The 14,169-nt window shown below is 35.2% G+C and overlaps 1 protein-coding gene and 1 non-coding gene across 2 annotated transcripts; both read left to right on the forward strand.

Annotated features, from left to right (window-relative positions):
• On the forward strand, window positions 10,087–10,160 carry TRNAT-AGU. Its single transcript has one exon. It is a non-coding gene; the product is annotated as a tRNA-Thr (tRNA).
• Window positions 12,205–12,981, forward strand: LOC109948672 (zinc finger MYM-type protein 1-like). Its single transcript, XM_020562363.1, has one exon. It carries the CDS (start codon window positions 12,205–12,207, stop codon window positions 12,979–12,981), a length of 777 nt encoding a protein of 258 aa, XP_020417952.1.

Here is a 14,169-nt window from a genome sequence, read left to right on the forward strand (position 1 = left end):
CTTTAGGAAACTTATGCATAACCAATCAAGTGACAAGTCTATGGATTATGACACAAATAGAAACCAATCTAAAGATATAAGATTCACAAGAATTTTCCATTATGATGTATTTCATCCTAAAATGTTCCTAGTCATAGGATCACCAATTAGGAAATGATGATCTGCAAAGACTGGTACACACTGTGTCTTCTCAATCGGGAGGATGACTAGTCTCAAATCATTCATGTAGAAACATTGAGACAAGTGTGTCAATAAAGATAGAGTTCACTGAAAGAGTCGATTCAGAATTCTAGTATGGAAGTTTTACTTACAAGTGTCAAACAAGTAATTCTAAGTTGCGATAATGCAAATTAGTCCTCAGACCTGAGACATCACAGTTGTCTTATGGACGAGTTTTTATCTTTGAGAACACTATACAGTTGTATTGAAAGATGTGGCTCGAAAGTGATCATCAGGATATTCAATAAGCTCACAGAGACATGTGAATGTACAACAATAAATCTTTACTTTTAGTAAAGAAAGAGAATACTCTAGAGATATGATTCGTTGAATTTTTGGCCAAAGTATCAGATATGATTGCAAAAGGAAAGTTTGCAATCTCATCCACGTGAATTATATAACCTAGAAATGGCGCATTAGGGATTTGACAAAGTTATATGTTTCCCAATAATGTGACATAGAGTATTGTTTTAGAGAATGGCCAAATTGCATTGCAATTACAACTGAATAGGTTCTCCAATGAATTCTATTTCGCTTGTGTAGTTGTTTGGGCCTGGTTGAAATTTGACCGGGTCAGGCCCGAGATTCGACAATTAAACTAATAGTGAGCCCAAGCTATATTTCGGTGGGCCTAATCAATGAGGTCGGATAAAAGCCCAAAATAATAAATGTAGCAGAATATCTACATGTGGTGGAATACACCAATCTGGCCGAACACATCAATATGGCCGAGAGCATAGAAGTGGTCAAAAGCCTATATGTGGTCAAAAGTGTAGATACGGTTGAAAGACTAAAAGCGGCCGAGTACATAAAATCAGCCAATGCTTAAATAAGAAGAGAGATAATTCGTAGGAGGATTTTTCTCATAAGTTACAATTCAAATATAAAAGGAACTATGCTAGCTTAATGGTCAACTGAAGTTATTGTGGAGAGCTCAAGATGGAAGGAAAATCAAATCAAATATTATTATTCACATTAAATCACATGCATGAGACAAGGGATTGAAGATATTCTAGAGCAATTATGATTGATTTGAAGGCCAATTAACAATTGACCAAATTGAGACGCACCGAAGCCCCTATAAATACCAAGCTTATGGAAGAGAGAAAGGACCCCCGACATAACATACATCTTGTCATTTTACATTCTCTTCAATTTCTATCCTAGGAGTAGCGTAATGTAGCATAGCCTCGTTCTTATTTTTTCCGCTCTAGTTTCTGTAGATTTCAATTATGCCTTTACATTATTCTTGTGCTTGTTTTTCAATTCTATTTTAATTGCAATTCTTTCAATTCATGTCTTCACTATTCTTCATAATCTAGTTTACTTTTCGCACTCGAATTTCAATGACAGGACCCGCCCAGAATTTTTCGAAACGCGAGACGAATCCTATGGAATTCCCGACATCACCCCGATATCGGGCCCACTTATTAAAGACCGGGACTTTCTGCCGAAATTTCGGCAGAGTCTCCCCTGTAAATTGATCATTCCCCAAATTTTAACCTGCACAAAAACACATTTAATATCCCAACAGGCAGCACGCACAATATAACTTCCTGTAATTCACATAAACGGCCTTCGGCCTTCCAATAATTCGCAACAAACCACCAAGCACGCTATCAAATCAATTCATACCTTAAACAAGGCAAACAATAAATTCAAAATGAATTATGAATACTAAATTCAACATACGTCATCTGACTTTTCCAATTCCAACATACGAGGTTTTAACCTCCTAACACAATCACATCTATGTCCACGGCTGTACCTAATAACCTCAGGCTGCTTACGTACCCTCACTGAGGGATCAAGCCACACGTAGTTCTTCAAACTAAAACCTGATTCCTAACACATACAATACCTTTATTCATCTCTCTGTTATTCACAGAATCTCCCCATACGTCGAAAATTCCAACGCCACGTATGGGGTCTGTCAGCAAGCCGGATTACCTACGCCACGTGTGACCTAACAATCATAGCATCTCCCCATACGCCGGAAATTCCAACGCCACGTATATGGTCTGTCCTCACGCTGGATAACCTACGCCACGCGGGACCTAACAATCATATAATCTTCCCATATGCCGGAAATTCCAACGCCACATATGGGGTCTGTCTCAACGCCGAAAAATCCTACGCCACGCGAGACCTCAACATCATATCACAATATCTCCCCATACACCGGTACTACCAACGCCACGTATAGGGTCTATCAACCCGCCGGATAACCTACTCCACGTGCGACCTCAACATATTATCATATAATCTCCCTATACGCCGGTACTACCAACGCCACGTATGGGGTCTGCCTGCACGCCAAATAACCTACGCCACGTGGGACCTAACAATCATATAATCTCCCTATATGCCGAAAATTCCAACGCCAAATATGGGGTCTGTCTCAATGCCGAAAAATCCTACGCCACGCGAGACCTCAACATCATATCACAGTATCTCCCTATACGCCGGTACTACCAACGCCATGTATGGGGTCTGTCAACACGCCGGATAACCTACGCCACGTGCGACTTCAACATATTATCACATAATCTCCACATACGCCGGTACAACCAACGCCACGTATGGGGTCTGTCCACACGCCGAATAACCTACGCCACGTGGGACCTAACAATCATATGGTGGTACTTAGGGTAGTGCGTATAGCACTTCAAACTGACATATTCTCACTTATCTAAACTAATACTAGAGGTATTCCCATTTTAGTGATACCAGTCTATAACAGAATGCAACGTAATTTAGTCAGGACAATAATATTATTTTTAGACCAACGATCATGCACATAAACATAAATTTCATAATTTCTATTATTAAAATAATATCTAAGAGTTTCCTACAATAATAATAAACACTCTAAAAATCTCAACCTAGTCAACACAGCTCAACAACGCTCAAGACCTTTCACTAGGGTCATTATTGATTCAATCCTACCCAACCATCAGCTAGAGCATGGAAAATAGGTAGAAATCCATACCTCACCCGACTGAATCGGTGGCCAGAGGAGAGAGATCGAGCGGTGGGAAGTTTTGTCAAAATTGGCTTGTTTTCGACGGATTCCGGCGAGCACAATGGACGGGGATGGCTGAGACCAGTCGGGAAAGGACGAGAGAGAGATGGCGGTTCGAATGGGACCGGTCTCGAGGCCGGTCGTGGACTACGGCGACGGCGACAGCATTGGGGGGTGGCGGCTGTGAAAACAAAGGGGGGCTGTTCGCGACCGGGGGAGAGAGAGAAAGAGAGAGAGAGAGAGAGAGAGAGAGAGAGAGAGAGAGAGGTTTTTCAGGTTTTTTTTTAATTAAAAACCCATTTTAAAATATTTACGATTTTGCCACTGGTGATGTTTTGCTCGTAACTTTTTCGTTATAACTCCGAATCGAGCTCACTACGTGTCTATGGACTCATCTCAGTACGATCTACCCAAAAATACCAGTCACTGCCCCAAACTCTTTTTGGGTAAGAAAATGACCAAAATACCCCTACCCCAAGGGTAAATTTGTAATTTCACTTAAATAATTTAAATAAGGGATTAAATTTGGAGTCGGGGTGTTACATTCAATTATTTAATTTACGTAATTTACATTACGCACTCTTCTTTACATTCGTTATTTTACGCACTCGTCTTTACATTCTTTATTTTACGCACTTTACTTTATGCACTTGTCTTTAAATTATTTATTTTACGCACTGTACATTCCGCACTTGTCGTTCAATTATATTTAAATTCAAGCACCCTTTACTTTACGCACTTGTTCTTCGTTTCATTACATTTCACCTTCAATCTTCGATCCACTCCACATCATTTGGTCGCTCACATAAAGCCCTGACCCCGAGATAGTGAAAGAACCTAGGCCGTGAGGAGGTTCCTTGCTCGGCCGAACAATTGTTTGATTAAAGTCAGATCTTAGACGCAACATATACTCACATTCCATCCAAGCCAAATTCGTGGCTTGGTGGTGGCACGCCCTGCACTCGAAAAAAAAGGACCAAAAGTTCCTTCCGTCGGCCGCCTCGACCAAAAAGCGGGAAATAGTAGTCATGACATACTAATAAGTATCAGTCATGGTTTGTGGAAGTCCTGTAAGGTCTAATTATAATTAGCCTTCATGCTCAGTTCAGGAGAAATCAAACTTATCCACTTTCTCGCTTGTTAGAACCTAAAAGGTCGCACACCACAAAAGGAATAGATTGAGAAATAAAAGAGAGAGATTTTACTCCTTTGTCAAAGTCAAAGTCAAGGTCAAAGTTAAAGGTCAACCATAGACCCGACACTTGACATGACCAACGAGAATTGACTGGAACCAATACTTGTAAGGCAAGGTTATCACTCAATGGATTAAGTCATTAAATTAATGAGAATAGTTTAATTACACAATTAAAGTTATAAAACATAGTTGGGTCCCACATGACTTAAAGAATAAAGAAATGACCCATATGACTTTGGATTTATGTGACACATTAGAGATTAATGGCATATTCACTAATCCGAAATCGGAATAAAAATAAGGTGTTGAATTCCTATTATGGATATTCGTGTGTTTACTTCACATGAAGGAATCAAAATGCCAGTGGGACCCACACAAAATTAAGAATTCAACTCCTGATTTTGGATAAGATGTGGTATTCTAATTCTTAGAGAACTAACCCATTAGGAATCCATCCTTTTTACCCATTATATCCACACTCAATTTTAAAATTTTAAAATTTGTCATCTACTTTAACCCAATAACGAGGTCATTTTAGTAATCAATTTGGTTTCAATTCCAATTCATGTGAATTTAAAAAACAACTTATAAGGATTAGTACCACTCCTACCCGAATTCCATATGGTTTAGTAAACAATTTCAATAGGAATCTGGAATCTAACTCTCTTCTCAATCCAACTCCTCCTCAATTCAATTATTCATAATTTAATTACGAATTAAGATACATGTCATAAATGTGTTGGACCGAAGAGGCCCAAAATTAGGCCACCAAAGGGAGGGTGCAGCACATATGTGGGTTAAGTTCACGTGTACAATGTGGGTCTATTTATAAGATGTCATAGCACCATTTCATGTTAGGGTTTTCAAGTTGGAAATTTTGAAGAGAGAAAACATCAAGCCTCTCTCTCAAGCATCACCTTGGTCGTCCACTTAGGGAGTACTAGCACTCTTGTGCTCTCCCAAGTTCTCTTTCTCTTGTCTCCACCCATCCTTGGTGAAGAGCTTTGGTGAGGTACATATCTTTGTACCTATTGGAGAGTCATTGTGGAGTAATGGGTAAGGAGAGATCAAAACCTTTACTTGAATACCTTCCTAGGTTTCAAGATTCGCTCCAAGGGTAACTATAACTCTAATCCCTCTCTATATAGTAGATTTAGAGAGTCTTTAGTGCAACATTTCATAGGCCTAGAAATATATATACTTGGGTTTTCACTTCCGCTTTTATGTATTTAGTTAAAATGCATGCTAGATAACTTATTATTGTATTTGTTATTTTAGAAATTGCTTAGACAACGTTTTCCCTTTAGTCAACTCCAGCAATTAGCAACTCTTTTGTACCTCCCAGGCAAGTCAAGATGATAAATGTTTGTTTGTTTTTCATAAACTTTGTTAATATTTCTGAAGTTGTGAATTTATATGGCTTCTTCATTTTCAATAGTTGTAAACTCTTATAATCATTTTGGGGTGAAACTCTGTTGTTTTGTAAACTTAACTAAGGTTATGCCCGAACCATTTGTAACCTTGACGGTGGTTTTTACGTAAATAATTTTGATTTACATTTACACTCCTTTGGTGTACCCATACACCAAAGAATATATACCCTTATATTGAGATGACTTAATCTATACCTGTTATTAGGGGTTAAAAAATATATTAACAAAAGGGTTAATCGTTTTATTAGTCCCTAAACTTAGACCCGATTTGCATTTGAGTACCTTAATTTCCAAAATGGTTTCAGTGGTCTTTTAACTTCACTTTCGTTAGGACAAATGGTCCTGCCGTCAATTTTGTTAACTTTTTCTGTTAAATGTAAGGGCAAAATGGTATTTTTTATGTTAAAACCAAAAATAAAAATAAAAAATCGTATCTTTAAAATAACAATAAAAGAAAATCAAATAAAAAACCAACAAAAAAAAAAGATAAATCAAGTTTAGGAGAGTAGAAATTGGAATAGAAGGGGAGAGTGAGAGTTTAATTTTAATTTTATATTCATATTTTAATCTTTTTTTTTACAAAAATACCATTTTACCCCTGCATTTAACAGAAAAGTTAACGAAATTGACGATAGGACCATTTGTCCTAACGAAACTGAAGTTGACGGACCACGGGAACCATTTTGGAAATTGAGGTACTCAAATGCAAATCGGGTCTAAGTTTAGGGACTAATAAAATGATTAACCTTTAATAAAAAAGAAGAAAAGAAATAGAAAAACAACAACTAAGAAGAACGTGAATAACCCATCCTCCTCCTCTCAAAAAAAGGGGAAAATGCTAGGTTTCCCATTTTAGGAGAAACTCAATCACTTGGAGGTCCAGATCCATAAGAATGAAATTTCAGTACCAACCTCTTCTTCTCCACTCAAAGGTCTCCATCGTATAAAGCCAAGTTTTTTCTTTCTTCTATAACCTCAACTCACCTTAACATATTCATATGGATTTTGAGACTGGAATTTGTTAATTAGGGAATTCATTATGAGTTTAAGTGCGAGAATATTGTTGAAGTGAAATAAAGGACAATTCTGGTTGCAATATATTAACACTATATGGTTGATATGCTTTGTTACCTTTAGTTTGATTCCATTTTTATCATTCTCTGTATTGCTCTGTAATTTCGATTGACTAATGCAATTGGATTGAAGTCATGCAATTACTCAGCCACTGTCTAGCAATTGGATTTAAGTCATGGAAAGGGGATTTGAAAAATTGGGTAATTATTTATAAGGTTTTGTAATTGGATTACAACATTATGGTTCACCCCAATCTCTAATATTGTAAATCTTTTTTTTATAAGAATATGGATCCACATTACAAAGAAATGGTAAAGAATGAATCATTGTGATATAAAATGGGGTCCTCATTCTAGTAAAAAGAAGATTCACAAGATTAAAGACCGGTAATACAATGTTTTGGACACTAGGGTACCATAACTATGTAAAGAGGATCCTAAAACTTGTAAATTACAAGATTTGGGTACTTATTTACAGGGTTTTGCAATTACATTACAACGTTATGGTTCATCCCAATCCATAATATTGTAAATCTCCTTTTTACAAGGAGATGAATACACATTACAAGGAAATGGTAAATGGTTAACCTTAGCGAAGTAAAATGGGGTCCTACTTATAATAAAGAGTTATTTACTCAATGTTCCTCAAACTTATACCCGAGTTGCATTTTGATCCCTCAACTAAATTATTCATTCAAATGATCCATCAACTCTACATTATTTGGTGCATTGGTCCTACTATTACACTTTGTCAATATTGCCGTCAAATTTAAGGATAAAAGTGTCCACAAGTCTGCTCTTAAACGACAAATGCGCCATTTTTATCCACCTTCTTCTTCCTATCTTCCCCAAATTGAAACTTAAGTGCAGAACTACACAAAAAAGAAAAAGGGGGGTACGAAATAACCATAGCGGGTGCATTCTTCTTATGCTGATTGACCTAGCCGTGCGTTTCCAACTGTTATGACTGGGAGCTAGGCGCTATTTAGCCCTCCATTTCTAAAGCAAGCAGGGGAGCGAGTCTAGTACATGTATTCGGTCTTAAATTTGGATGTTCCTGCTCGTGCCCGGAGAGAGAATGGGCACGACTCCCCGTTCTAACGTCCAAAGCATGCCGACCGTTCTAAATCAACTAAGGCTGCAAATTCTCAAAGTTCAACGGATTCAACTCGGTCCAATCGGTATTGATTTCGTACGATAAAGATTAAACGGCGCACTTCATGGATAGATCTTAACCTTGGAAGAAGGTTTGAGGCATGTGACCAAAAAATGAGTAAGGATAGGGTAAGGGTTTTGTTATGTTTAAGTGAAGAATTTAATGATGTGCTAGGCTCTGATTATGGGTAACAAATGATGTGCATAACAACCAAACAAGAATATATAATCAGCTCACCTTACATATTTTAAGCTTAGTTACATTTTCAATACAATGTAAAACTAGTCCTATCTACACTTTTTATATTCAAAATCTCGCGCTTTGTCAATATTTGAAAAAATTCAACATGAATATCTAATACTTCTAGAACTTGTACGAAATCACAATCATGTAACATAGAATGGTTGACCAGTTCAATGATTATTATCGTTTTCATTATACAATTGGATTCTTAGAAATGCAATTTGATGGAAATACCATTTGAGAATATGCGACTGCATTTTAAGATATACAACAACATTTTCTGTTCAAGCAATTTCATAGACATCTTCCTTGTCTTTGTATACTAGATAATAGTTTTAAATTCTCAAGTTCCTCTCGATTAAAGAAAAAAAAAAAAAAAAACCACCCCAACTTTGGGATGGTTTTTATTTTCTTCGTAGCATAAGTTGTTAAGTTCTAGGTTTCACTCTCAGCTTTCATTATTGCTTGTATATATAAAATAAAAATAAAAATTGACGTACAATCAAAACACTTATTTTGCAATGGACTAGTTAAAAAAAGATTTGGTTGGGTTAATTGAGTTTAAATATGGTTGGGTTAATTGGGATTGGATTTGAAAAGGCTAAATATTACTTTGTTTAAATATTAAATAAGGCAAATTTAAAACATTAAAAAAAAAATAGAAATATGCTAATTGAGGAACTGGTAAAAAGGACTTTGGTGCACCAATGCATCAAAGGACCGTAGACGTTGCGATGTTATACTACTAAATTACTAGTTCAACCTTTTTTTGATTGAGAATTTAATACGCATTTGAAGGAACGTGAGAATACAATGTTATGACAATCGAGTGTTGTACTCTTGGGATCTTTATGTGTCAATGTTATGTACCCAAAATTTGGATGTGTTATAATATAAATATAAAAAAAAAATTATACTTTTTATGAATATTATATTTGAGAAATTTGAGTTTCCATGTATTAGATAAATAAATAAAATAACGGCATTGAAAATAAAAAATTTAATCTTGTGGTTATTTGATTTGAATTTATAGAATGAATATATAATCCAAATTTAAAACTTCAATTATAAATAAATTCGAAATTTTACTAGGTAGATGCACGTAGACTTTATTCGATCATAAATAGATTCAGAATTTGATTATAATCATTTATCTTATTCTTCTAAATATCCTTGTTTTTGACACAGGTAGACTCTTAAAAATGTTGTCATGACTGAAAATATTTTGTTTAATGGGAAGAAGAAAAGACTTGCATATGATGTTGTTGGAAGTAAAGGATTAGCTTTCAAATTAGGGGTTGTTCATTTGTTATAAATTATATTTCTACTAGATTTCTTTTGGAATAAATTAAAGTTCATGATAAATATTTATATATATTTTTTGTTGGATGATAAATATCTATATTAAAAAAAAGATAAAAGATTTTGGATAGTATATTTGAAATTCTTAAAGGAGGGAAAAATGTATTCCAAAAATAAATAAGATAGAAAAACTTTAAAATTTTATTAGTTGATCATATGCTAGTTGAGAGTTGAGCTCAAGACCTCCCGCAACGGGTGCTCTAACTAGCTAAGTTAAAAGAGCCCTTTATGTTCATCTTTCTTAAAAATAAAATAAATACAAAAAGCCCCAGAATAAGAAAGATGATACAAACAACTGAAAACTGGCCTACTTATATCATCTTTTCTATTCAAGGGCTTTTATGTATTTATTTTGTTTTAAAGAAGGAAAAGCATAAATAGCTCTTGTAGCTCAGTTGGTTAGAGCACCCGTTTAGTAAGCGGGAGGTCTTGAGTTCAACTCTCAACGAGAGCATATTACCAATTACAAATTTTCACAAAAATGTTCTTTCTTATTTTTGGTATAAATGTTTCCATTCTAATATACTATCTAAAATTCTTTTATCTACCGTCCTCCAAAAAAAAAAAAAAAATTTCTTTTATCTACCAACGAGGGTTGGTTGAGTTGGTAAAGATCGTTCTTTTCGATATCCAGGTCTAGGTTCAAGTCGCCTGCTGACAATCCCTCTTGGTGGGTGATCTGTAAAAATCAAAATATGGGCTAAGACCCCCTCTGTAAGTCCTCAAAGATGGCCTTTTATCTTCTTTTTTTTATATAAATATTTATCATGAAATTTAAGAAATCTAGAAGAAGATATAATTAATCTATATATATATATATAAAGCAAAAGGCAGAGAATGGTGAATCATTCGAAATCTTAGAAAATGCCCTTGATTAATGCAAACATGAAGAATTGAAATTATCTTTATCCAAAAAGAAAAAAACAATTGAAATTATTAATTAAATGAGAATAATGTGGTAAATATATACTTTTTCATATTTAAAAAATTAAAAATTAAAACAAAATAAGATAATGGATTTTATTTTTATTGAACAAAACTACTCATTTTATATTTCTTAATTCTAAAATAAAACTAATTGGCACACGTGTGAGTGTGTGCAAGGGGCTAGTTCAGGATTGAAGCAAAGAGGATGGGATTGAAACTCCCACATTGTAATCGAAACTCCGATATTGTCCATATATAGGAATTAAATTCTCAAAAACCTTTTTTCTTAAAATAAATCAAATATTTTCTCAAACTAGAAAGGCAAAATGGCATGTCACATTATCAAGTAAAAACATGCTGAAGAGAATTTTGTTGCCATTGCTACTTGTTTAAGCATACATGCTCCTAATGTACTATAAATTATGTGCAATTCCAGTCTTATGCCACGTAACATACTCGGCACTTGAGGCTTCCAAGTAGTTTTACGAAAGAAGATGTTAAGGCCTTTTTTTGGTATGGAGGACTAAACTAGACTAGAAGAATGGCTACATTTCATATGCATTGAAGGTATAATATGGATATGTTGCCTAACTTGGAGGAAGAATTGACACTAGCGAACCCAATCAAAGACAACTGTGGGCAGCTGCCCACACTTCAAAAAAAAAACCGAATAATCCCACCTAAATTCATAATTTTTAATTATTTTTAGGTCCTTTTTAACCCCACATGGCCCCTTCAATATATACACTTTAAGCCCAAAGCTTATATTAAAAAAGAAAAATCCTAAACCCTATGTTAAAAAAGAATAATAGAGATCTCACCAAGTTCATTCATTCTGTAATTTTGTGAAGAACTCAGCCGCCAAACTCTTTATTTGACAAAAGTCTGCAACCCAACAAATCAAACTCGCTACTTCAATTGATTTTACAGGTTAGTACTTAGTTATTTTTTACAAACTAATTTCATTATATTCTTATTTATATGCATTCAATTTGTACTGATGATTGGTTTTATTATATATATCTTGATATTGATGATTGATTTTATTTATATATATATATCTTGATGGAAATAATATAAACTATTTATGACAGTTATGGAAAAATATTTTAAAAGAAAATCTGATTTGGAGTTGTCAAGACCTATTGGGAGAAGTGATGATAGTTCAAAGCAAAGTTGCATAGAAATCATTATGTCAGATCTTCATTCTGATTCTGGTTTACGAACTCGAATTTTAGATGCGAGATGAAATTAGAAGAGCTTACTTACAAAAAGGCCATTGTCAGCCTAGAAATCATGATTTCCCTCAAAAGAAATTTGGAAAAGAGTCAAGACGATTCAACCCGACATGGTTTGATGAATTCCCTTATTGGTTAGAATATAACATCAAAGAATATGCTGCATTTTGCTTATGTTGTTATTTTTTTAAAACAATTTTGGGAGAGAAAGCTAGAGGTGACTCATTTGTTGGTATAGGTTTTTCAAATTGGAAGAAAAAGGAAAGATTTCAAGTTCATGTTGGAGGTCCCAACAGGTCTCATAACCAAGCTCTAAAAAAATGTCAAGCCTTAATGAATGAAAAACAACATATTGAAAATATTTTCCATAAGCACTCACATGAATCTCGAATTGACTACAGAATCAGATCGAATGCATTTGTTGATTGTATTAGATTTCTTCTAAGACAAGGTCTTGTCTTTCGTGGCCACGATGAGTCTGAGGATTCAAGCAACCAAGGTAACTTTCTTGAGCTTTTGCAATTTCTTGATGCTCCTGGAAACCTCAAAGTAACTTCACCTAAGATTCAGAAAGACATTGTAAACGCTACAGCAGTTGAAACAACTGATGCTATTATTAGAGATATGGATGATTCATTCTTTTATATTTTAATTGATGAATCTTGTGATGTATCAGTAAAGGAGCATATGGTTGTTATGTTTCGTTATATAGACAATAAAGGATGTGTGATTGAACGGTTCATAGGTATTGAATATGTTACAAGTACCACAACTAAGTCACTTAAAGCAAGTATTGATACATTATTTTCTAGACATAAATTGAGTATGTGTAGATTACGAGGTCAAGGTTATGATGGGGCCAGTAATATGAGTAGAGAGTTCAATGGTCTAAAGACACTTATTATGAGGGAGAATGAGTCTGCTTACTATGTTCACTGTTTTGCACATCAACTTCAGTTGGCTATTGTGGGTTTGGCCAAAAAAAGCCTCATAGGTGCTTTCTTCACCTTAGTTTCTAATGTGGTAAATATTGTTGGAGCATCATTTAAGCATCGTGACATTCTTCGGGATAAGCAAGCTCTCAAAGTAGTTGAAGAGTTGAAGCACTAACCAATGGCGAGCTTTCTAATGGGAAAAGTTTAAATTAAGCAACAGAGATTAAGCAACATTTTCATAATATGAAAAGTCGTCGAGGACAATTGTAAATTTACTTATTAGACAATGTTATTAATATTCAAAGTTTGAAATATTTTTTATTTGATTATATATTGATTGAATTTTTTTAAGCCCCCAGATGAACGAAAGTTTGGGTCCGCAACTGAGAATGGGTGACTAAAACTTATTTAGACACCAATATACATATTATGCCTTGATTGCACATGAAATATATGCATTTTATTAGTCTAGTCTAATCTAGTCTAGTCCTCCCTAACAAATGAGGTCTAAGAGCATTGTGGAAGGAGTTCATGGGGGTTTCAAAGTTGTGGGCTAAATTATCAATGATATTCTAATTCAGATGCTATTTTAATTATCTTATCTTTGGTCAGTAGTTATAACTTCTATGAACTTATTTGTCTTTGATATGCAGCTGCATCTTCTTGTGTCTATGAGTCCTTCTTTGAGTCAAGCAACTATGCCGTGTTGAGGTCAGCTTAGACTGAGTAGCTATTGAGCTAGCCGATTGGTGCAATATTTTGCTATGGTATGTCTCGAACTACTGGTCTGCCTTACTCACATAAACAAGGTTTTGTTATATGTGAGTTCTTATGACCAACTGACTTTTGTCTTCTGCTTCAATTGACAAGATCAGTAAAAGGTTTGATCTCGAGCCTGATATGGCCAAAGTTCGCCAAGCCATGAAAGCATGAAGGTGGTTTGCCTCCAGCCAGAGATGTTGAAATATGGAAACATCATGGTCCCAACTTGGATGATGAACTTGATGAAATGGATAAATCCTTGACCGGCATGTCTAGAAAAAGGAGGCATGTTCCCAAGGATGAAGCATGTCTGTGACTGGCTGACTTCTCTCTTCTACTTGGATTGTAAGAAAGGGGTTGCTTTACTCTACCTTATTAGTGATGAAAAGGTTAAGCAACTTTTTCCGAATGAGTCTTCTACTTAAGGTGAGCAGGATACCGTCACGAACACAAATGCGGCTGAGGGGTAGGTAGCCAATGAGGCTGGAGTTGAGGAGCATGCAGCTGTTGAGACTGGAGCTAAGGATGATGTCATCAAGCGGGAGTCACCTACTGATGTCTCAAAGTATTTGAAGACTTTTTCTTCTTTGTAGCTTTAAGT

This window comes from Prunus persica, chromosome G4 (assembly GCF_000346465.2).
Source record: "Prunus persica cultivar Lovell chromosome G4, Prunus_persica_NCBIv2, whole genome shotgun sequence".
Classification (NCBI taxonomy): domain Eukaryota; kingdom Viridiplantae; phylum Streptophyta; class Magnoliopsida; order Rosales; family Rosaceae; genus Prunus; species Prunus persica.

What these genes read in the sequence shown, in the direction of transcription:
- LOC109948672 (XM_020562363.1), top strand. Translation starts at nt 12,205, where the DNA reads ATGAATGAAAAACAACATATTGAAAATATTTTCCATAAGCACTCACAT.